The sequence below is a fragment of the Podarcis muralis genome, chromosome 6 (genome assembly GCF_964188315.1).
Source record: "Podarcis muralis chromosome 6, rPodMur119.hap1.1, whole genome shotgun sequence".
In the NCBI taxonomy this organism is placed as follows: Eukaryota; Metazoa; Chordata; class Lepidosauria; order Squamata; family Lacertidae; genus Podarcis; species Podarcis muralis.
The window spans coordinates 44,539,518-44,565,245 of record NC_135660.1 but is presented as its reverse complement, the minus strand read 5'-3'; the positions used below and the strand labels follow the sequence as shown (position 1 = coordinate 44,565,245).

General features: G+C 44.2%; 1 protein-coding gene across 11 annotated transcripts; it reads right to left on the bottom strand.

The window, feature by feature from the left end:
- Positions 1-903: 903 nt before the first annotated feature.
- Positions 904-23,841, bottom strand: AS3MT (arsenite methyltransferase). Of its 11 annotated transcripts, none has more exons than XM_077930194.1 (14): positions 23,550-23,841; positions 23,291-23,322; positions 21,625-21,752; positions 20,698-20,848; positions 19,919-20,055; positions 19,425-19,494; positions 18,828-18,909; positions 18,054-18,185; positions 17,345-17,487; positions 17,058-17,192; positions 8,318-8,433; positions 7,441-7,581; positions 1,268-1,331; positions 904-1,160 (listed from the first exon to the last, which is right to left on the bottom strand). In XM_077930194.1, coding segments are annotated over exons 1-11 (1,104 nt in total). In that variant the 5' UTR covers positions 23,551-23,841; the 3' UTR covers positions 904-1,160; positions 1,268-1,331; positions 7,441-7,581; positions 8,318-8,340. The 11 variants fall into 11 exon arrangements, with proteins under 11 accessions (XP_077786320.1, XP_077786322.1, XP_077786326.1 ...); XM_077930196.1 differs by having other exon boundaries at positions 904-1,157; XM_077930200.1 differs by adding an exon at positions 9,433-9,596 and having other exon boundaries at positions 904-1,331; positions 23,550-23,839.
- Positions 23,842-25,728: the final 1,887 nt, after the last annotated feature.

Sequence of the window (25,728 nt, the reverse complement as noted above, 5' to 3'; positions counted from 1 at the left end):
CGTGAAGGATGCGCTCCTTCCCTCAGGTCCGCCCTCCTCGACCTCGCTGTCACAGAGGCACGTTTCCCCAGTCAGCATTTTCTTTTGTTGCACACATTTACCGCCTTTGACGGTTTTTTCCTCTTTTAAAGCTGTTGTTCTTGTCGGGCTATTAAAACTCGTAAAAACTTCACATTCATAGGTTGCAGAGACAATGGGTCTGCGAAACCCTGCTCTCCCAATTCTCCATGTAATAAATGCATCAGCACTGCATTTATATCCCACCTTTTCTCCAAGGAACTCGAGGTGGCTTGCATCATGGTTCTCCCCCTCCTCATTTAATCCCCCCACAAGACCCCTGTGAGGTAGGCTAGGGCTGAGAGTGACTGGCTCAATATGCACAACAGTAATACTGATATTAGTCTTAAAAGCAAAACATTTCAGATCCCTAAACATTTTGCTTTAGAGTTTCATATCTCTGTTTTGTTAGTCACTGCAATAAATATATTGCTTCAGCGATTAATTGCATCCTTCTGGGATCCATACTGTTGTTTGATACCTTGGCTTAAAATTAGGTAGATTTAGCAAGCAAGCCATCTTCTTGTGACTCAATTTTTGTTTTTGCAGCTTTCTCCTCATCCTGCACTTTTTCCTAAATTCAATTTTTCCTGATCCACATTTCATTCAATAATGGGAAGAAAATCCAATATAAAAACCACTGGGAATACCTGACTGGGAATACTATGAAGCACATTTGTGTAGCTGTAGGCATATGGGTTTTTGTTTTTTAAAAAAGGTATGGTGATATTTGGCTGAGTGTCATCCATTGCCACATCCCCTACTTCTGTTTGCTCCTTGCTTGAGCAGCAAGTTCCAAGAGTAAATTATATGAGGAAAAACCGAAAAGAGCAATTTTTTTGCATGTTCTGTAATCTCTTTAATAGCATAGTGTTTTGAGACAACTGTTCTTTAAGTACATTTTCATATAATCTCATTCCCTCTACGTAGAAGACTTTTTCCGAATAGAGGACCAACATTTGTGAAATAGAAAGATTGCAACCTAATCTATAGACACTACATATTATACAGGGAGGCTGAGAGGGGGTCTCATCATCAGGGCTTCCCAGGACCTCTATACACACTGCACAGGTCTGCTGCCTCTGAAGGTCACTTCAGTGCTGCTATAACACAGAAGATGACAGTTTAAAGCTCGTCTAAAATACTACCATATTATGTAGCAAACAGACATTCATCAGATTGCAGCTAGCCTTGAAGAAATCACACTTACCCATAGGCCTAGGGAACATCTTCGGCTGTGCTGGAAACCAAGTAAGAATGGCAGCAAGAAATACCTGAAAGCAAATCTCATAGTTGAGAGTGTGACTGTCCCAGACAGGGTGGTATAAGGAAACTATTTGGATCCTATGTCATTTAAGGCTTTGTAAGTTTACATTAACACATAGAACTGGACTCAGTAGAATACAGGCAACTAGTGCAGCTCCTGAAGAACCAGTATTATGTGGTTTCAATGAGCTGTACTGCTTAGCTAACAACTGAATTCCGCAAAAGTTGTAGCTTCCAAACCATCTTCAAGGCTAGCATCTTTCCAGAAGCACAGAGGTGAAAAACATGTGGCCCTCCAGATGTTGTTGGTCTCCCAACTCCTGACAGCCCCAGCCAATATGGAAATGCTTAGGGGTGATGGGAGATGTAGTCCAATGACATCTGGTGGGCCAAAGATTGCTGTCAAGATCTATCAGGCCTGATGGGGGCAACTGTGCCATTTATTTCAGTGGGGTGTAGATTATATCATTGCACATTCCTATTTTATATCTATATACACTTATAGCCCAACTATGTTGACATAGAAACACCCCATTGTCTTCACTGATAAATAGGCTTAGCACTGCCTAGTAAGTCTGTTTTTATTTTCTTTATTTGTATATTAAACATTTATGTAGCACCTTCCATTCCAATCTTTTGGCAGTTTACAACCTTATATAGTATGATATATATTGCCATATATGCTGCCCCTCCATACATTTAGCCACAGAAATGTACTTGTATGGAGCTTAATATTGTTTTTCCCTGTGGTTTAGATCGGATACTTTACCTCTTCAGTCTTCTTTTTATTGCAGTGCAGCTCCCTCTGGTGCCAAAATCAAACACCAAACTAATCACAAGACAATCCTATATTTGTCTACTCAAAAGGAAGTACCACCAAGATATGTGGGATTTACTCCTAGATAGAAGAAGAAGAAGAAGAGTTTGGATTTGATATCCCGCCTTTCACTCCCCTTCAGGAGTCTCAAAGCGGCTAACATTCTCCTTTCTCTTCCTCCCCCAGAACAAACACTCTGTGAGGTGAGTGGGGCTGAGAGACTTCAAAGAAGTGTGACTGGCCCAAGGTCACCCAGCAGCTGCATGTGGAGGAGCGGAGACGCGAACCCGGCTCCCCAGATTATGAGACTACCGCTCTTAACCACTACACCACACTGGCTCTCGTGGGTATAGGAAAGATAAGTAAAGTTGTACAAACATGTACACCAAGGATAGCTAACCAGTGGACCTCCAGATGTCCACATTCCATTAGCCCCAGCCAGCACAGCCAATTGAAAAGGATAATGAGACCTGAAGTCCAGCAAAATCTGGCAGGCCACTGGTTTGTCATTCCTGATTCACTCTCAGCTCCTTTCGGTTTGCCAGCCATATAAAAACATTCTCTAAGTGGGTCGTGTAACCTGCGTTTGCAAGGCATTTGTAACAGGTAAGTTATGTTAAAGTTGGATTTTATGGTGTTTTTGTATTTAGATTTTCTATCTTGACCAGGATCAGGGCAGTTGGCTGTCCCATAATCTTTTGCCTAGTGCCTCTAGCATTGAATGCCCTAGTTGTACACAGCCCACTCCTCTGAGCAGTGAGAATTTCCCTTTCAGTTTTTGTTTCTTTTGGATGTGGGAGGGGGCACTGGACACTTTTGCAGCATTTGTAGTCACAAAATTAGACAGCACAGGGATTGGAGGGTTACACTTGAATAGTGGGGGGCAGGAGCTGTAACTGGGGAGATACCGTGGTGACAATTTCTTGAGGTTTGTTTCTCCCTGATTTTTACTTAAAGCAGGTGGTGTGGCATCACTCCTCAGACTCTCCTTTCCACTGTAGGCAGTATGAGGAAGGGGAAATGTTTGGAACATCAACCCAATTTAAAACAATGCTCTCATGAATCAGATTTGAGTGATAAACACCTCAATCAGTTTCACTATGCTCATCAGCTCTATCCACTTGTCATGTATGAGTTTATCCGGGGCTTATTTTATTCCATCTAGTTCCACGCCATTTAATTCCTTCCTTCCTCAGAATCATAAAATTGTAGAATTGGAAGGGACCACAAGGGCCATCTAGTCCAACCCCTGCAGAATCTTTTGCTATCCCAACAGTTGTTCATTCGTTCATTTGTTAGTTCCTTCCAAGACTGAAGAGGGTTAAGCTGCTCTCTTGATACACAATTGTGCAAACAAGCCCTTGGTTTCAAAATGCAATCAGACTGGTTTACTGCTTGGTGCTTTTTAAGAACAGAACAGTACTAAAAATATGGAGCACCTTTGCTGCTTTCTTATCCGAGTTTTTATGAGGCCCTACAATAAAGCAATTAAAAATTAACCTGACAGGCTTCAGTCTCAATGGCTTCCTGCTGTATATATGGCCCCCTGCTCCTGATTTGACATTTATTTATTTTTCTTGCTTGCTGGGGAATTGGACATTTAATATTGATAAGGTCAATTCACTTAACAGCAACTTCTTAGCATATGGCAGCCCCAGGGTTCTAACCAGATCAAAACAGCATCTTAAAAGCAATATGCAAAGAATTACCATAAATAATACTTGCTGTTTTATCTCCCAGTAAGAGGCCATGAAAGGCCATCATTTGTTTTCTAAAGGTAGCATTTGGCTTAATTAATGTACAAATTGGAGGAAGCTACAGATTTAGGTGCTAAATCTGAAAAGGCTTTAAACAGGGGTGGTGGGGAGTAAGGAAGAGCAGCCAGTGGCCTTCCATATGTTGTTGAACTCCAATTCCTATCAGCCCTAGCCAGAATGACAAATGGACAGGCATTCTGGGAACTGTAGTCCAGCAACATCTGCGGGGCCACAGGTTTGCCACCCAATTTAAAAGATGGCCAAGATGCTCTGGCCAAGAAAACACCTAATTCTAGGGTTAGCTGAAATATGGATGGATTTTCTATAAACATAGTTTCAGAGTGAATATCATTCTTCATAATTCACAGTTAAACATCAGTTTTCAATTTTTAGTGTTATAATGCATCTTTATTAATCTACCATTCTTTTTTTTTTAAATATTTTTTTATTGCGTTTCTTTTCATAATTTTGTACATTCCAAGCAATACAGAATACATCAAATACAAGAAACAATTTTTTGATTTTTTTTAACAAAAGAAAAAAAAAAACCATTGTACATTGGTACATTAATCTACCATTCTTAAAGGGGAGAAGAATAGCCTTCCAGAGCGGGCTGTTCAAACATGCTTCACATCTGGGTTTTTCGAACATCAGTGAAGCAACATAAGAATGCCAGGATTTCCCTTGCTGGATCAAGTTAAAGGTCCATGAAACAACAGTGAACAGCCACTTGCTGCATGAAAAGCTCACAAGCAAGGCATAATGGAGCAATCTGTCCCTGGCTTCTCCAAACCATCTTGTACAGTACTCATATCCTCTATCCAGTCATGTGGTACCCATGCAAAAGACCTTCCAATAAAGTGCCTCTCTAGCCCCTCAAATACCAACATGTGTGTCAGATACTCCCTGCCTCCAACGATGCACAATCCACATTATTCTGAGAGCCCCGCCCCCCGGGGTTCTGGGGAGGTTGGTGTGAGTAAATTCCCCATTTGATCCCTGCTAATTCCAATCCATAATATCAAACTGCTGTTGCAAACATATAATTCAAATCTGTCACATAAATTTAAGCAGCATTACTGATTTCTGGAATTGTTAGATGCTGTTACTCAATTTGTAATTCTCAGTTTAGGAATAAATCATTCACAGGCTACAAGTTATGAGTTCAAGGGCTATGTAAGGTTTTGTTTTTTTTAGAATGCAGCTTGTTGTCTTTACTACCAAAGCAGCAGGAACAACTGCTTCGATTTCATTGAGGGGCCAAAGAGCAAAGTATTGCGAACCTGTTCAGATGTTTGGAGATACCACAAGATTTCTTACGCAGCAGTTTGTAATCTGTTGTTGCTAACCTGTTTGGTTGCTTCCTTCCCCCTCTTGCAATCTCTTCATCTTTTGCTGCTCTCAGGCCAATTGTGAAAAACATGCAACTCACTTCAAAGCAAAGGTGTCACAAAAGTTAACTAAGCTGCCAGTTTCCACAGTAGCAATGAGTTTACAGGTCTCAAATCAATGTATGTCAGCCCAATATATGAGGGAATCAGGCTTAGGCTGTGTTTACCACGCATTCCAGGCATTTCCAGTGCTGGGTTTTCAATCCTGGCTCACGCTATGCAATCCAAAATATGCATATATACCTTGCGCTTTGTCATAAAATACTACTGTCTGATGCATTGTTCCTCAAACCAGCTTCATGAGTCCTTAAACTGTTCTTATTTTGTCTCTAAGGTAAAGGTAAAGGGACCCCCTAACCATTAGGTCCAGTCGTGACTGACTCTGGAGTTGCGGAGCTCACCTCGCTTTATTGGCCGAGGGAGCCGGCATACAGCTTCCGGGTCATGTGGCCAGCATGACTAAGCCACTTCTGGCAAACCAGAGCAGCGCACGGAAACGCCAGTTACCTTCCCGTCGGAGCGGTATCTATTTATCTACTTGCACTTTAATGTGCTAGGTTGGTAGGAACAGGGACCGAGCAACGGGAGTTCACCCCGTCGCGGGGATTCGAACCGGCAACCTTCTGATCAGCAAGTCCTAGGCTCTGTGGTTTAACCCACAGCGCCTCCCGCGTCCATTTTGTCACTAGCCAAGGTGTAAAGATATCCCTGCCCCGTTAGCACTCCTTGATGTGCACAGAAACAAATCTGACAATTGAAGTTATATCAGATAATGCAAAACTTCAACTTGGGGTGCTGGATCCACACATGCAAGCAATGATTACATGGTAATACAGTGATTGTGGATAAGGCTGTATGCGTGAACCAGCCAGTAGCCGTCAAGAAATCTAAGGCCATGTTTATAGAATCAGTGCTAAGCTTCGATGCCAGGAAAGATGCAGGAAGTTTTTAAACTTTTTGGCCCTTGCTGACATGCCAAGTGCTAATAGAATAGGAAAGCAAAGCAAAATGTCCTGGCATTTAACAATGGCCTTTTAACAAATGCGCGCTTGAAAGGGGAGTCATACTGATGAAACTCTCTAGTAGCCTCCACAGGGGTTTTGAAAAGCTGCGGTTAAGATTTCATGTCTTTTTAATGAAGACAGTTTTCACAGCCATCAGCACTTTCATTCTTACTCTAAAGATCATCTTTGATACCAAAATTAATTAGAGAAAATATCCCAGCAGGAATGTTTTCAAAAAGTATTTATGAATAATAGCAGGGGGGGCTGAAGAGGTCTATTTAGACAACTGCATTCTTCGAGTTTCTTTTTAGCCAAACCCCTAAACAGGGGAGGCTGGTCCCTAGGGCAAATGTGGCAGAGTCGTACCATTGCTTTTTCTGCACCCTAAAATCCAGTGCTAGAACTCAGAAGTCCTGTGTCCTATAGCCTCACATTCATAATTTTTCTACCATTTAGAGACTCCCAGGAGTCTTTTCTGTCTGTCTTGTTATATGCAGAACTGAAAAATCACAGGTAAATCTAGGCGTTTGATGCAGACTTGGAGAAACGTAACATTTCTAGGTGTCCAACTTTTCTCCTTGGCCACAGTTGCCCATATACTGGTAACTTCACAGTTGGATTACTGCATTATATGTGTGGCTACCCTTGAGGTTGAGGGATGCAGGTGGCACTGTGGGTTAAACCACAGTGCCTAGGGCTTACCGATCAGAAGGTTGGCGGTTCGAATCCCCACGACGGGGTGAGCTCCCGTTGTTCGGTCCCAGCTCCTGCCAACCTAGCAGTTTGAAAGCACACAGTGCAAGTAGATAAATAGGTACTGCCCCAGCGGGAAGGTAAACAGTGTTTCCGTGCACTGCTCTGGTTCACCAGAAGTGGCTTAGTCATGCTGGCCACATGGCCCAGAAGCTGTACACCGGCTCCCTCGGCCAGTAAAGCGAGATGAGCTCCACAACCCCAGAGTCATCCACGACTCTGCAGAATACAGTGGCTGGGCTGCTCGTGGGGTCAAACTACTGCTGGCATATAACACCTTGCTCTGAGGATTTGCACTGTTTGCCAATCTGCTATCAGACAAAGCTCAAGTTATTGGTGCTAGCATAAAAGGCCCTATCCAGCTCAGAACTAGGTAACTTGAGACACTGCCTTACCCCTTATTCATCCCGTGGGTCTCTGCTGCCTATGGTAGAGCTTGTCCTGCAAGTTCCAAAGTTCTCAGAAGTCTACTCCACAATAACTCAGAGCTGGCTTTCAGGAGCACAGAATTGCCCTTGTTCTGTGGAACAGCGTTCCTGTCAAAATACAGAAGGCATCCACTGCCTGCACTTTCTGGAAACAACTAAAGAAATTTTTGTTCTGATGTGTCTTTAGTTTTTTTAGTTTTTTCCCCCCCAAACACACATACACCTGCTCATTTGTGTGGTTTTACTGTTTTTTGTTGTTATGTATTGCCATGAGACATTTGTGCAGGTGATTAATAAATTAATAACAATAAAAAAGAAATGCTAACATCTGATGCTTGTGTCTGAGAACTGCCTAAGTGTTCACTGTATATTTTCAAGGGAGGATGGGGAGAAAACCAGAATTAGTTGTCTGAAGCCGAAAGCTGGAAGATTCAGGACAGATAAAACAAAGTACTTCACACAGCACATAGACTATGGAACTCACTCCCACAGGAGGCAGTGATGGTTGCCAACATTCTTTCAAAGAGGGTTGGCCAAATTCATGGAGGATAAGGCTATCAGTGGCTTCTGGCCCTGATGGCTATGCTCTGCCTACATGTGCCAAGGCAGCAATACTTCTGAAAACTAGTTGCTCAGAAGCCACAGGAGGGGAGACTTTTCTTGTGCTCTGGTCCTTCTTGTGGGTTTCCCAAAGGCATCTGTGAGAACAGGATGCTGGACTAGGATGAGCCATTGGCCTGATCCAGCAGGCTCTTCTTACGTTTGTATGACTGACTCCAGGGACTGCCTGCCTCTGCCTCCCATTAGTTGCCCTGGTCACCATCTCACCAACTTGAATACTTACCAGCCGCCGCCACTAACGAATGCTTAAATAAAATCAGCTGATATATGTGAACTTGTTCTTCTATCTGCCACTTGGTTTCTCAGTGATCCGCAAACAGACCTTGACATAAGCTCTGGCTAGAAATTAAAACATTTAAATATGGTGAAACTGTGCACTCTCACACACAATTTTATGGTAGGATTACTGCATTTCTACAGAATTACCAAACATTGTTAGCCTAAACATTCTCAGATTATAAAAATGGCATCTCAAGCTTGTTTAAGAGACTACTAAAATCCTAGCCAAGACACTTGCATTACCAATCAAACTGGATATATGTTTTCACTGAACTGGGAAACGATAATATTTACATGAGGACAAAAGGCAACTGCTGCTTTTCGCATTGGATATTCCCAAAGAGGAGGAACCAAAATGAAAACCAAGAAGGATGTTTGCTGGCAGCAAACTGATGTCAGCATTATCACTTGATTATTCTGGAAGTTGCTGGGCCTCCCACTAGTGTCTGCTCTGCCCTATATATCCAGTTGGTCTTTTGTGGAAGAAAAGGGGGCACCTCCAAGAGGGGGTCTTCCTAAATGCATGGGTAGGCAAACTAAGGCCTGGGGGCCGGATCTGGCCCAATTGCCTTCTAAATCCAGCCCACGGACGGTCCAGGAATCAGTGGTTTTTTCCATGAGTAGAATGTGTGCTTTTATTTAAAATGCATCTCTGAGTTATTTGTGGGGCATAGGAATTTGTTCATTTCCCCCAAAAAATATAGTCCGCCCCCCCCCACAAGGTCTGAGGGACAGTGGACCAGCCCGCTGCTGAAAAAGTTTGCTGGCCCTATTCCTAGAGCAACTAGTCTAGATTGCCCTGCAGGCAATATGTGTGTTTGACACCATCTTGAACAAGACCTGTCAGTGGCCCCCAGAACTATCTGCCTACACCTTTGGTTCCATAATTTAGTGCTAAACTGCAACATTCATTATTCTCTCTCCCCCCCCACCCCCAATAAAAGGGTACAAAACTGGTTATAGGAATTTGCAAAGTACAGTCCCTGTTCATCTTGGAATTCTAAACCCAGTTCAACATTCAAAAGCCTTACAGCTCCCCCTAGTGTTCATACTACATACCTTTTTGAATGCCTTTCCTCCTGCTGCTTGTTTAATCAAACCCTGCCAGTTATCTCAGTTCATACAGATCGAATTTAGAAATATGTTGGTTCAAAGTCCTAATGCTGAAGCCTACAACGATCTATCGCTATCTGTAGCTCCTGTTTTGTCAGCTCAGCAGCTCCCTACAGTTTAGAAAGAGGACAAAGCTAGCTGTAACAGAGCATAGGGAGATTATTTAATATATATAACCCCCTTTATAACCCCTTCTAAAAGATCAGGTTTATGAGTGTCCACTTCCCAATGACGCCATTCAAGAGTATTGTGAGTACAAGGGAAGAGTCTGAGTTACAGAACAGTACCCTTCACTTACAGAGGATTTGATTCAGTGTCCCAAGCAACAGTATTGCTACCTCTCACATGTGATAAGCCACTACTCTCTTCCTGCTGGATCTTTGGCAGTTCTTTAAGGCAGGGATAGTGAACCTGTGGATCACCATATGTTGTTGGACTACACTTCCATCAGCCCCAGCCAGCATACTCACCAGTAAAAGCAATTAGAATGCCAGGTTGCATAATAGGGCCTTTTCAGTGGTGGCTCCACAATTTTGGAATTCAATTCTAGAAGGCAATTTCTCTTGAGAATAGGCAAGCCCCATCTCTCACATTTTTTTTAAAGAAGGCCTTAACAACCTATTTTTTTCTCAATAGCTTTTGATCTGAGGAAGTATGAATGAGGGTAGTTTATGGTTATTGTTTTATGCTGGTGATTTTAATGTTATTATTGTTTATTGTTGCTAACTATGGATTTTTAACAGTTTTACGGAATTTATTTGTGTTCAAAAATATTGTAATCTGCTTTACGGTGGATTTCTTAAAAAAACACAAAACACAGTGTATTAATTCCTTAAATAAATGGTCAGGAATGATAACCAGCCACATCTGGTTTCCCACCAATGCTTTAAGACAAGATATTTTCACTCTTGAGACAATATACACCAACACAGCAGAGCATCTAAATGCCATAATTTATTCCTTTACTCTGACTGCAATCTCTCTTCTTGCTTTTCATTTTTGGATTTATTCCACTGTAGCTTTTCAGACTCTTGATTTTACACTGAAAGGTTCAGCAGCATGATTTGGCTCCACAGCATCCTGAGGGATTTTGTGCAGGGACATTTGGCTCCATCTGCTCCACTAACTTAAATGGATCCCTGAGTTTCTCCTGCTTAAAAAAAATAAATACAAGCAAAAACAAAACAGGGTCAAAGTGAAAAAGGCGATGAGGATCTGTGTTACCTAAGCTAGAAAGGGCATGTTTTCACTGTTTCTTTTTACTTTAAGTGCTGCAAACTTAGTAGTTAACAGTATCAAAACTACCACTGACCGGCAAGTAAAATTACCATGTGGCACCAGAGAAAGTACCGTAATGAATATACAGAAGGTGGCGATTTTGTAATTGTCACAACAAGATGGTATGATTGCGATTTGGATAATAAACACCATCCCAAACCAAGGCCTTACATCAAAGCAATTTCTACGAGAGAGTGAGGGTATTCTTGCCAGCTTCTACTTTAACCCAGGGCTTCGTCAGATATGGCATCTGTGGTGAAAATAAATGATCTTCACATCAAAAGTGATCTTCAGCCCCCCCCCCCATCCTGCTTTTTACAGCACAGAATCTTCTACAATTTAATTCCAAGTGCTCACTTTTACAGTAAAAAACAAATGTTTTCTGTCAAATGGTGCAATAACAAAAAAGGTGCAATGGCAATTTTTAGCTCCCTGCCACCGGCAAGATAAGAAGAGGATTGTCTTCTTTAAGATTTCATAAGGTTTTTAACATCTTCATATTACTGCATACATTACACTTACCTAATTTCTGCATTTGCAGACATTTTGTATTAAGTTTTTCTTGTTATTATATATCAAGGAAGAATTTTTGCTACCCAGTAAAGAAGTTTTTTAGCATTTCTCTAGTATTTTCATAGTTTGTCATAAGGTTAATATGCAAGACTATCACAGTAAAAATAAAGGGGTTATAATCCAGACTAAGTCAGTCATCCTTAAGTCTTATCAGTTTCAATAAGAAGTCTGGATCACTGACTTGTCCCATTGATTTTGAAGAGAGCAAACCACAACTAACGTGGCCTGGATCCAACTCAGTGCTTCTAAAAATTCAGTTCTACTGATTCAAACTGCATTCAAGAGGGATCACTGCAAGCAGTTCACCAAGGAGTGCAACAAAATACTTTTGAACTCATGCACATGGTGTCTTTCAAGGGCTAAATCAGTTCCGAATTTCACTTCCAAAAGAGGTAAAACCAAAAGGAAGGCCTCAAGGTCTTTCCTCATTGTTTGTGGCATTTAGAGTAGGTACAGATAAAGCCACAAGGCTATATGCTATAGATACGCAAAAGAAAAAGGAGTATAGCACAGAGATAATGAATGAATGAGTTCAAAGGATTTTGACAACAGGCTATTGCTTTGACTGGCCACTTAGTTTGGAAGTATGTCTGCACCAGCTCATTCTTAGAGGAGCTCTCTTTGAACAGGATAATCACATCATATGCTTTGACCTTGCACCATCTGTGCCCGATAAAAACTGCAATTTCTGGTTTTTTTGCGTGAAAGTCATTATCTCATTCAAGGGGAATTAACCGTCCTATCACTAAACACGGATAGATGCCTTGGAGTGACTCTCCTCCTGGGCACTGCTGTGCTGCCTCCCTTAGTGTTGCATTAGAACAGGGGTCGGCAAACTACGGTCCAGGGGCTGGATGTGGCCTGAAAGGGTCGTGAATCTGGCCCACACGGCCATTTGAAAACCCCCGCCAAGTGTCTGAGGCAAGCATCTGCGACACAGTTTTTCAGCGGCGCGGGGACTGAGTAGTCAGTTCCCACACCGCACTGAGGTAAACTCTGTCGCAGCCTTTCATTTGTAGGGCCACTGCCGACACGCAGCAGCTCAATGCATGAAAAGCCATGTTGGAGTTTACCTCAGCATGGTGCGGGGACTGACCAATCAGTCCCCGTGCCACACTGAGGTAAACTCTGATGCAGCCTTTCATTCGTTGAGCCGCCGCCGACACGCAGTTGCCCATGGCTCCCACAGCAATGGGGAGCTGAGCACAGAGTGATGCAGGAGGGAGCAGTGAGGGGGTCGGCGGCTTTGTCAGTCGCGGCTTCGGCGAGCTTATGGGGCTGGCACTGAGGATGCAGCTGAAGCTGGGCTTCCTCTTGCGTGCGGTGCTGCTGCTCGGCTCCTGACCTGGGGCTGCTGCTGCTTTGGTCGTCGCTCTCGCCCCGTGCCGAAGAGCTCAGCCCAAGGGACAGGATCCGGGTGAGTCGCTGCTTCCCAGCTGAGGGAAGGCAGAGGAGGAGGCGGGGTCTCTGAGCCCCGACAGTGGACCTCCCGACCCCAGAGGCAGCCCTTCTCCCTTCACTCCCTGCCGCCCACCTGCCTCGGAGGCACTGGGCCAAAGCCCTCTTTCTCTCTGCCTGGGCGCCTTCCTCTTCAGCCTGGGCCAGCGGGCCGGGATGGGGCAGGTTCTGCAGCGGCAGCAACTGCTGTCCCTGCCCAGGCTGAGGCCTGTTGCATTGGTGAGGCCTGAGAAAGGGGGAGGGAGCAGCGAGGGGGCCGGCGGGAAGTCGCGGCCGGCGAGGCGGTGGCAGCGCTTGGGCCCTCCTCCCACAGTGGGGACTGTGACTGAGGGGGCTCCCGGCTCCGGCTTTTTCTTCTTCCTCCCTGCCCCCCCCCCCCGTGGCGGTTCATATTTTTTTCTAAAATATAGTCCAGCCCCCCACAAGGTCTGAGGGACAGTGAACCGCCCCCCTGCTGAAAACGTTTGAGGACCCCTGGACTAGAACGTGGGAGAGCAGGATGCAAATCCCCACTTGACCATTAAGCTCATTGAGGGACATAGGGCCAGTCACCGTCACTTAGCCTAACCTACCTCACAGGGTGGTTGTGGGGATTAAAAGGGGGAGGACCACCCTGAGCTTCTTAGAGAGAAAAGTAAGATACATAAACAATAAATAATTAACAAACAAGTACCGTAGTTTTCGCTCCATAACACACACTTTTTTCCTCCTAGAAAGTAAGGGGAAATGTCTGTGCATGTTACGGAGCGAATGCTTCCCTCCTCCGTGGTTTCCAGCGGGAGAAGAGCCGCTGAATGGGGAGGAGAGAGGGACAGCATGCCTGCTTCTTTAAAGGAGCAAAGCAGGAGGGGAGAGGAGCCGCTTAAACGAGTGTAAGCGGCTCCTGTCCGGTTGGCTCCTTTAAAGCAAGCAGGCTCTCTGTATCTCTCTCCTCCCGCTTTGCCGCCTACCTGCTTCGGAGGCACTGGAAATTGCTGGAAATAGCAGGAAAGATTTTCAGCTCGCTAAGAGCGGGGGGGGGGGTGGAGGGAGAGAAGCAGAACCTGCTTGCTTTAAAGGAGCCTACCGGACAGGAGCCGCTTACACTCGTGTAAGCGGCTCCTGTCCGGTAGGCTCCTTTAAAGCCAGCAGGCTCTCTGTCCCTCCAGCAAAGTTTTTCAGCTCGCTAAGGGAGAGAAGCAGAGCCTGCTCCACGCATGCTCCTTGTCCCTTGAGTGCTTTTCCTTCCCTCCCCACTTTAAACGTGGTTACAAAGCACAGATCCACATGGATCCTCAGGATTTTTGCACTGGGTCAGCCCAAATTCACCATCAGATCACATAGCATGTCCATGGCTACAGTTTACACCAAAAAAATCACGCACCCACTGTTGCCTGGGGCCGCAGTGGTGCAAAAACGTGGTTACAAACATGAATCCACATGGATCCTCAGGATTTTTGCACTGGGTCAGCCCAAATTCACCATCAGATCACATAGCATGTCCATGGCTACAGTTTACACCAAAAAAATCACGCACCCACTGTTGCCTGGGGCCGCAGTGGTGCAAAAACGTGGTTACAAACATGAATCCACATGGATCCTCAGGATTTTTGCATTGGGCTACCCCAAACTCACCGTCAGATCACATGTCTGTGGCCACAGCATGAACCAGAAAAATCATACATCCACTGTTTTGTTTAGAATATTTTTTTTCTTGTTTTCCTCCTCTAAAAACTGCATGCGTGTTATGGTCGGGTGCGTGTTATCGAGCGAAAAATACGGTATGTGTGGGTGTGCACGCATACACACAAATACCACAACCTACAACCTAATTTTTAAAATGTCATCCACAAACACATGCAGCCTTGGGATTTCAATGTAGGTCACACACAGGCAACAAGACCAGCCCTAGCATTAGGGATGGTGTGTCTGCAGGCAAAAGCAGCTAATTCTGAGTATCATGTGACGGCAGGAAATTGACAATTATTTAATATATTATTGTTGTATTTTCACAACCAGGGAGAAGGAGAAGCCCTTGTGGGATCTTCTGCCCCAGGTGCCCAAATAATGTGACCAGCCTTGGGTAACATGTACCTTGATGTGTGAGGAAGGGGGCACCATTTACAGCTCTGCCTCAAGCAGCAAAATATCTTGCTTAGGCTGCCCCTGACCTTGGTATTTTGTTGACCTAAATCCTTTCATCCACACATGAGAGCAACCTGTCCTAAGCATAGCAGAGTCTATCCTTGCATTGTTTCTTCCAAAACAGGATTTTAATCCTTGGACTGAAAAAAGCATACATTTTCCAGTGCTTACAGCAAGAGGCAGGATATTGGGGGAAAGTAACCAAGAACTGGCTTTGGACTTGCTGGTTAATCCAATCCTGACATAGAAATTCTATGGTGTGATATATAAGCTTGGGTTACATTGCAGTGATGACACAGAATCTTTATTACAGAAACCAAACTTAGTTGTTTCTGTTGGGAGTTAAGCCTAAAGCATCTGACTGCAAACCTCCCCTTGGACTTTGCTGCTTATCTAAGAAAGGCCTCTCGTGCCCTCATCCTCCCTCTTCCATACGCCAATAAGCAAAAGGTTATCCTTTCTAGGACACACAGCTGTTTGCCTTCGTCAGATGAATTGGGAGGAGGGAATAGGCTTCTTATAGATAGACCAGCTCCAAAATAGGGTCAGGGCCGGAGGGTCAGTTAAGCATGCTGGATGTACAGAGAAGCCCCTGGGGAATCCAAAGCACTAGTCATCCTTTCATCTGCCGCTGCAACGTGCCGCACTGCTCAAAAGGGCTCCCTTTCTGCAGGCAATCATTTTAAGTCTCAGTGTACATGCACTGTGCAAATTACACAGGTGTGACTCCAGATTAATGCAGGGCTTGTTCGCGTCATCTTTTCTGGACGGTCCATGCGTTAATTTCAAGGCTGGAATGGCTTCACAGACTCTGCTGGAATGTATCTACTGAGATACTTAGCAATTTGTAGTTGATGCCAGAGACCCCAAATCTAATTCTGGGAGGATCAACATAGCTATTCAGTCTGGACGAAGCACATTTCAACATGATTTACATGCACACAGGTCGTATCCACACTACACATCTAAAGCATATTTATACCACTTTAACAGTCATGGCTTTCCCCCAAAGAATACCAAGAACTGTAGTTCCCTTACAGAGCTATTATTCCCAGCACCCTTAACAAACTAAAGTTCCCAAGATTGTTTGGGGGAAGCCATGTGCTTTAAATGTATGGTGTGGATGTGACTATAGAGTAGGCATGTCCAAAGTCCATTTCGGGGGCCTAATCCGGCCTGCCGTTTGGGTTAATCTGGCCCCTGTGACAGTTTATTTCCTGGGTTAAATCCTAAAAAAAAAGCTCAACAACTTTGGTCGGCCCCCACAGCCCTTCACTTCATCAAATCTGGCCCTCATTGAAAAAAGTTTGGACACCACTGCAGAGGAATTTACAAGTTTTGTCTGGCACAGCTAGCCAGCTAAAACTTCTGGTTGCCAAACTGACCCTCAATCTCTAACTCAAACGGAGGGACAGGATTTTGTGTCGATTGTCACATGGAGCTTTTGAAGCTCAGAAATGGCATACAAGAGCCCTCACTTGTTTTTCTCTTTGCACCACGCTAGTGTGAGCACCTTGGATTAAGCCCCAAAATGAACTAAGCTTGGCAAACACATTTTCCCTAGTACTATCACAGTTTGCTCATCTACAGGAGCAAGACTTGAAGAAGTCTGCAGCAGACCTCAGGGGGAAAGGGCAGGTCTGAGAACAGTAGATGTTACTGAAGTGTGAAAATCTCCCTTTCAGTCCATCTCATTTCTGCAGAACTGCAACTCCACACTTCCATGGGAAAAAAGACGCTGGAAATCTGCAGAGATGTAAATAAACTCTGCAGCTCATGCTTATGAGGAGTGTGGTAGTTTTATCACAATCCTAAGAATAGAATTTCCTTTTATAATTTCATTGTAAAGTAAAACTCACTAGTCTGGCATAAGGCTCAGTAGGCGTTAATCCAGATTGGATTATTGCAATGTGCTGTCCTTGAGGACAACTCAGAAACTTCAACAGACCCAAAATGCACCCACCAGATTACTATTCAGGGTTCCATTTAGAGCTCATACAACCCGTGCTTTAAAACAGTTGCATTGGTTGCCAGTTCATTTCTGTGCTTAATTTAAGGTGCTCATGCTAGTGTTTAAAACCACAAATGACTTAGGATACAATAATGCTCTATTAGTATTGCTTTAGGGTCTAACCAACCTTTTGCTTCCCAGGAATATAGCCTTCTGGGGATGAGACCTTCTGCCCCACTGGATGGATCAGGAATTTCCTAGAAAATCTTGAGTTCTGTAGAATAGCTGCTGTCTCCTCATCCACATCCACCACTTCTCCTTGCTGAGAAAGGAGGGGAAGAGGGTGAATGCAAGACACATCACAATTAACAAACAATAAACAGGCCAGATGGGTATGTATAGGCAAGGGCTTATTACCTTCTGTTGGCTACAGCCCTCTTTCACTTCAACCCCAATGCCTCATCAGGCTTGTACCTTGAACCTGTAGTTAATGTCAAGCTCTAGTTCCTTCTCATGCCCAGGGATTCCTCCTTTGTAAATCGCTTCACACCACTGAGCTGACCCATCCTTGGGGATCTTGAAGAGGCGAAAAGTAGCAGAAACAAACTGGAAGTCACCTATAATCAAAGTGGAGGGGCTTGTGTCACGCCTGAGCAATGTCACAGTACAATTCCCACCTCAGATGTGGGCTACCAGACGCATGGGGAGGGGAAGCCGGGTAGGTAAGTTTCAGGGTCTCCCGTCAACTACAATACTAGCTGTGTTTTATGAACCTGGATTCCTCCCTCCTCCAAAGATGTACATGCCTGTGGATTCAGAGACCAAAATATTCACAAAATATTTTTGCAAGCAAGAATTCCCAGGTTAGCAAATTTTATTCCTTGTCCCACTTTCCTTAAAGCTATGTATGCAGGTAAAGAAAAGATAGGAATACCGCTAACCATTTAACCAGGCGACCAAGGTGTGCATCAGGAACATGTCCCTAAGTCTCACGCATCTAAAATTAATTAACCCTGACTTAGGGCCAAATGACACGTATAGCAGGAGAGCCACAATCTGATCTCCCAACAGCTTTTATTTGCCAAAAAAAAAAAAAAGTGCAAGGAGGAGGGGCAATCTAGACTGAAATGACACTGAAAGTCGAATGAGGAGGCTGACTAAGGGTGAAAAATAGTACTCTTACCCACGGCATTTTCCAGCTCCTTGTTAGCAAGGGTTATTTGAGAGGCAGCAACCAACCGAGGTGGCAAGAATCCAACTTCCTCAGCAATTTTGTACAGATCCTTCCACCACAGGGCTCCCCCTAGGCACTCACCTACAGATGGTAGGATGACAAAAGTGATCATTTCCAGATAGCATGGGAACAGGTACATGCAGCTAATTAATGCAGGATTTAACCCTATCCACCCAGCCATCAGCTGACACCACAAGGGTCATCAGCTGATGAGTTGTTTGGGGGGGAAATAATCTCACAGGCCAAGACTGGCCTCCACACTGAAGGTTCCCACCCCTTCTGTAGTATCAGCGTAGGATTGTTGCCCCAATCCACAGAACCTTACATGTGGCAGCAGGCTTCTCCAAGGATCTCACCCATAAAACTGATCATTGGTTCTATGCTGGGGGCACCCAGAAGATCCCATAAGTTAGAGCTGGGCTGGAGAACTTCAGGTTTGGGAACTGAACAGGCCCTTGGGAGACTGTATCCCATGAGACTGTATCCCACCCACAGCCATGCTCTGCACCCTCATGGAGTGCTTCTGCCCAGCTGGAATGTTTTAATGAGCTCTGATCATTTCTGCTACTCCTAAGGCCTGTATGGTATTGAAAGACATTGGCCTATGGAAAAAAAATGGGTTACATATTTGAAGCAATCTTAAAATGGTATATCTGACAGGAAGATGCAATGCTGGCTACCGTTTTTCAACTGGGTGTGGGAAGAAGAGAATAATTCACTCACCCCACAAGACTTTATGGTTCCTGGTTTCCTGTGGCAGGTCACAGTTGGCATAGACATCACTGAAATACATCTCCCCGCCTGCCTGAAAGAGCAGGTAACAAGAAGGAAACAAATAATTACTGTTTTCACGGTTTGATAGGCAAAAGAGAGCCACTGTTTGCTGCCAGTTTGGTTGCTTGCTATGGATGTGTTGTGTCTTCAAAGGGAAAGCAATTCAACCATGTAAACTAATCTTGGGGAGGCAACCCATTCCTACTAGGTAAATTCAATCCTCCTCCTCCCTTTGTTTCTATAAACAGGGCCCAGCAGTGGCTGGAAACTCAAGAACATTGAGGAGAAACAACCCAAATGCAGACCGGACATATCTTTTCCCTCTAAAGTCTTTGATTTTCCAGGGATTTCTTTCTAGATGCTGATTTGCATAGGTTCTCCTATTCCAGGAGTTTGAACACTCAACTCCAATTACACTTTCCCCCTTTTCTTTAGTGTACACCTGGGCAGAGCTACGTGCAGAAGAAAATTCTCCTTTTCACTCAGAGTCCTCCCTGTTGGCCTTACTTTGCCTAACATGCCATATGCAACCAGCCCAGTGTTTACCTTTAACACTCGATAAGCTTCATGCAGGACAGCTCTTTTATCAGGGGACAGATTGACCACACAGTTGGAGCTAAACAAGAGAAAAAGCCAACTTATTTATTTGATTTATTTGTTCTCCTGCCCTTCCACCTGAAGGAACCCAGAGCAACTGTGCATCATCATAAATGACACGTCGTTATTAAAAATGTTGCAAAACTGTTAAAACAACTAAAACCAAGTTTGTGTATATAAACAGCCATTTCCAAACTGCTGCGCACACTCCCTCCCTCCAAGTTCTAAATGCCTCAGTGAACAGAAATATTTCCAGACTACATCTGAAATGATGGCAACATATGGGGCAAACACACTTCACGTAGGTGCTACTGATAGCCACAAAGCCTCAATCGCAGCACAGCGTGGAATATGGCATGCAGTGCTAAATCCAGAAACTCAAATATAACCCCCAGTTTCCAGCCTATCTGCTTGCAGAGGAAGGGGCTAGAAAAAGGACCTACATTACAAGGTTATAGCTTTCGTCCTTCAAGCCTGCTTCACCCAGTTTCTCCATGTAGCCCTGGATAAAGTTTACATTGGGCTTCTGGTAGCCAAATTTGTTCATATGATAATCGATATGCTTCTTCGCCACTTCCACCTGATGGAAGGAAAGCAAGGATGTAAAAGATAGAAATTCAGTAGAGAAGTATATGTGCAGGATAAAGCAGTGCTAACCACACACAGAGAAGCTTTAATATACCTTTGCTTATATGTTCTGCCATTAAACCCATCCCACCTACTCTCCTTATGCCAGAATACCAGCTTGCTCTTCATCCTCCTGCCATCCCCAGATGTGATATCAGTCTATGCATGATTTCATTCCAGTTGGACTTGCTGTACATGTTCCAAATTGCATATAGTAGTAAAAGTATTTCCCAGCATCCTTCCTGGGTGCCCACAGAGACCTTCCTAGCACCCAAAGGGTCTCCCCACCCCACTGAAATTAGGTTTGAGAGGTTGTATTTGTCTTGCTTAGGTGTAGTGTGTGTGTGGTGCCTAAGAGAGTTTTTCTAGTTTGCAAAGGTGTCCAGGAGTGCAAAAAGGCTGGTGACCACCTAGGTTAAGGACTGCAAACGAGGAGGCTGCACATGGGTGAGATGCCAGAATGGGAGCTTGTGTGAAAAAGGTAGGTAATGAAGGAAGCTGCATGCCAAGGAATTTCAACAGTTACGCCCCCCATTTAGCAATCTGAAGGTAAACATGACAGTCTTGAATCAGCACGCAAAGAACAACCTCTTACCTGGGATTCAGTCATGTCTACCCCGGTCACATGTCCATTCTCCCCAACCATCTTACTGAGCATATAACAGTCTCTTCCACTCCCACAGCCCAAATCCAAAATCCAGCAGTCTTCTAGGCATTCTGGGATCACCAGGCCACAACCATAATACCTAAGGGAACAAAGGATAAAGCAATGCAAAAGTGAAACACATTTTGATGGAGACAAGTGGATGGTCCAGATCAGCAGTGAGATGAGCCAATCCTCACCAAGGAGCACTTCATCAGATAAATACAACTGTTGTGTTGGCACCTGCTGTTCTTGAAGACGTCTGCCACTGCTGAATAGTTTGGTTTTTAAATCACTGCATGAGTTAGTCACCACATTATTACATATTCAGACAAATTAAAACAAATACAATGAAGGACATAGAAAAACAATAGTTGGCCTATGACCCTTGCAATTTAACAGCACAATCCCAGGCATGTCTGCTCAAAAAAGCGCTATCAAGTTCAATGAGGCTTACTCCTACATAAATGAGTACAGGCTGCAACCCTAAACACACTTACTAGGGAGTAAATTGCACTAAATATAGCAGAATTTATTTCTGAGCAACAGTGTATGGGATTGCACTGCAAGATCTACAAGTTCTTCCCTAATCACACATATTATTCTCATTTTATTATTATTTTGTTTAGATTCAGCCTACCTTTTACACTGACTGATCAAAATTCACCCTCACTGATTAATCAACTAAAAGCTTTACTTGCTTAATCTGCCAGTTAAATGACCTGCCCTAATCTTTTGGTTTGATTTTATACTTGATATGGCGTAGAGGGAAAAGGTTAAATAAGGATGAGGGGGAAATTAGATCTCCTCCCCACTTTCCATAATGCAATGGGCAGTAACTCATGAGATCAAAGTTCACTCAATAAAACAATACTGTACTTTGCCGAAACCTCCTCATGCACACATTGTAGGGCTTCTCTGGCGAATGTGGGCAAAGGCCTTGCTACAGTACAACAGGCATTGGTTTTTAGGTCTTCTTTTTTCTTCAACTCTTTGCCATAGTAATCCTAAAAAGAGAAACAGAAATTACCGGTATATACAACACGTTTGTAGCTTATAAAGAATGGTTGAAACACAAGTGATGAAGGCAGGTATGTCTGGCACCAGCAGTTGGCCAAGACAGGCACTGGCTGAGGGCCCAATGGGCTTGACTGGGTCCCCCAGAAGTCTGGCTCAACCCAGCCAGGCCACTACTTTCCCTGCTGGGATCCTAGGTGCTTTCCCATGGTGGGTGGCACCAAATCTATTGATTTGACAGATCTATGTGCCAGGGCATGGCACCTGAGGTAATTTAAGAGGGTAGGTCCCCTTCGTGGATCACTGCCTTGTCGTGGCGAAGGGGCGTGAATAACTCCAAGATGCTATGAGCTATGCCATGCAGGGCCACCCAAGACGGACAGGTCATAGCCGAGAGTTTAGACTAAATGTGATCCACCTGGAGAAGAAACTGGCAACCCACTCCAGTATTTTTGCCATGAAAACTCCATGGACATTAAGAAGGAGAAGCTTTGAAAAGAAATTTCCCAGGCATGCTCTGGTTCATGGGGACAAAGAGGGTAGGTAGTATGGGAGCCAATCTTAGCTTCCATTTAAAAGCACTTTTGACCATCTGCCACTGGAGTAGGACCAGGGCCTGGTGGATGGCAGAGAACGCTGCCTGCATCAAAACCGTTGTGGCAACAGAGGAAGAATGTCCACCATAGTCAGTGTGTAATGTCCTATTTGGGGAGGACCCTCATCAACACCATACCAAGAGCGCCCCCCCCCATCCCATATGTCAACTGGCACAAAAGATAAGGCCTCTTCTGTGATGGCTCCAGGATATAATCTAAGCAGACTCTACAAACGTTTCTATTCATGATGACTGTTTTTAGTAGAAAATTGTTAAATTTAATTTATTATTTCCAAATAATGTAAAGTACATTGGGCTGTTCTGTCTTTAGAGACTCTTTAAGCCTTTGATAATTTGGAATGGGCTTATTTAACCAGAGTCTTAAAATCTAGGAAATTTGACCCAAAATCCATTTCAATAGTAATTTGTACTGTTTTAAACACTAAAAAAATTCCTTCCAGTAGCACCTTAAAGACCAACTAAGTTAGTTCTTGGTATGAGCTTTCGTGTGCATGCACACGAAAGCTCATACCAAGAACTAACTTAGTTGGTCTTTAAGGTGCTACTGGAAGGAATTTTTTTTGTTTTGACTATGGCAGACCAACACGGCTACCCATCTGTTTTAAACACTGTTTTCATGAGGGGTTGGAAAAAAGGTGATTGGCTGATTGAGTAATACTGGACACAGTTGCCAGGCTGGATAAATGAGAATATATGACGACAACGCTGAGATAAGCAGCCATGGATCAGAGGCGAGGAATGAGAAAAATTAGACACGGAAAGGCTTCGTTCTAAGTGGGCAAGAATTGTGTATATAAATGTTATATCATAAGGCCAAGATTAAGTGTATATAATGTGCATTAATGTGGAACAGACCATTGGGATCACGGTGAAGGAAGGATACGTCAAGATCTCAGCATCAAACTACCTCACCTGGACTTCTGTATATATCCGCTCTGCAGCCACTGTTAAGAAAAGGAAAAGGTCAGCACACCGTGTAAACACACTTCACCCGGGTTATTGGGGGAGCTGCAGACGTAACACTCCGCTTTGCAGCGGATTACCAGAGCCAAATGTAGCCCTTCTCCAAAGAGGAACTCAACCCCAAAGACGGACTCTAGGCGGGTCTCCTCCTCGCTGACTCACGAGCCCCCATGCTGCCCCGTGAGAAGAAAGCAGCAGCAAAGCTTACTTAGAGCGACGCCTCGAGCTCTGGATCCCACAGCGAAGCCCCGGGCAACGCAAGCGCCGGAACAACGAGGATCAGCCAGAGCTCCTTCGACCACGATTGGAGGAGGAGCGATTGGATTGTGTTACAGGAAGTAGATGTGGCTTGTTTCTACAGAGGCCGCAGGGCCAAGAGGCGGCGCCTCGCGGCTATTCTTCCTTACAGACGGTCGTCTCGTGGCTTCCGAAGAGGACGAGAGACCGCGGGAGAAGCCCTCGCTGGAATTAGAGGCTTCAAAGGCTTTGCTTCGCAGTCTGCGGCCCCGTTCTGTTTTCACGCCACTCACGAATCTGGGAAATTTAGGAAACCCCCCCCCCCAAGTGCCGGATTTACGTATAAGCTAAACAACCTACTGTATAGCTTACGGCCCCACTCTCTTGGGAGCTCCGAAAAAATTTTAAGGGGGGAAAAACCCTAGATGTACATTTCCAAAATAAAATACAACCTACATATAGCAACAGTGCTCCCTAAAATATCACTGGTTTGCTCATTTCTATATATAGGGTGCCTACATTCGGCTTTAGATACCTATTAGGTCCATAAATTGCCATATAACATATATTCAACACAAAAAACAGTGACAATTTGTTGTTGACAAAGTACAGCTGGACATATAAAGGGCCCCATTACCTTCAGTAGCTTAGGGCCTCATCAAACCTAAATCTAGCCCTGGATCAGACCCAAAGTCCGTTGGTCCAGCATCCTGTTTCCCACAGCAGCTAAGGAGATGCCCCTGAGAAGCTTCCAAGCAGAACATCTGCCTTGTATGCAGGAGGTGCCAAATTCAATCCCTAGCATCTCCCCCCCCCCTGACACCCTAGAGCTGCTGCCACTCCTGGAAGGCGCCTTCCTCCCAGCAGCTGGTATTCATGGACACGCTGCTTCTGTAGCTGTTGCATTGTAGTCATCATGGCTACCAGTCTTGAAAAAGGAAGCTGGCTTAGATTATGAGGGCCAATAATTTGCCTGTATCAAATACTGTATCAAAGTTACAGACTAAAAAAATGATTACAGGATAAACTTTTGAGAGCTTCATTCCACTTCATCACATCATTAGGTGTTATTCTGAGTTGCAGATAGCGAGGCATCGTGAGGCTTTTTGTTGCCTTTGCTGCATAGAACTAACATGGCTACTCCTCTGGAAATACAAGACAATTCACATTAAATTTGGGAGTAGGGCAGTTTCTAACGCTCAGCTTACATAACCTAATTTACATAGCCTAACTTCCTTGCTGGTCTTCTGTTTAAGGCCAACTGTACAGATCCTCGACCCACTGATTTTCATCCTTGCCTACAAACCGCACACTAGTGAGGTCAAGAGAGCCATTGGAAAAAAATATTCCTGCACATGTTCTCTTGCAGAGTAAATAAAGAAAGAGTATACAGTGGAACCTCGGTTTTCAAACGTAATCCATTCCGGAAGTCCGTTTGACTTCCGAAACATTCAAAAACCGAGGATCAAATGGTGGCTGGCAAATCTACGGTAATTAGGAAAAAATGAGAAATGCATTTGCTTCTAAGGCACGTTCGAAAACAGAAGCAGTAACTTCCAGGTTGTTGGTGTTCGGCTCCTGAAACGTTTGGCAGCCGAGACATTCAACAACCGAGATTTGACTATATTTTAAACCATCCATTGATATGCAGGAACTTCTCCTTCCCAAACTGATTATACTTACCAGATGCAACAGTTAGCTGGTGGCTTGATTTTAAATGTTTACATGTTTTATTGTTAACTGCTTTGATTTTTTATGATTTAGCAGTATATAAATATTTTTCTAAATACATACATATATCTTACAACAATCACAATAATTTTGAAAGTCCCCCCCCCCCCCCCGTTTTTAACAATTTCATTTTTGTGTAAGAATGGAATGATCAGCATTGGAACAGTGTAAATGGGACTTGCAATGAATTGTTGTAATGTGGAGTGTTCCTGTTCACTTTTCATGGCAGCCAGCCACTCAATCTCTTCTCACACCATTTGCCATTGTCCATCCCAGCATTCCATAGCCACTGAGCATGTTCAGTCCTCACTGGGTTGTTTGGGAAGGATTCCCCCATTAGGGTTTTTCATATAAAGAATTGTTGTATTTTGCAAACCTAAGCCTGCTGATATTTCCTTCTTGTGAGTGGGTGACATCAT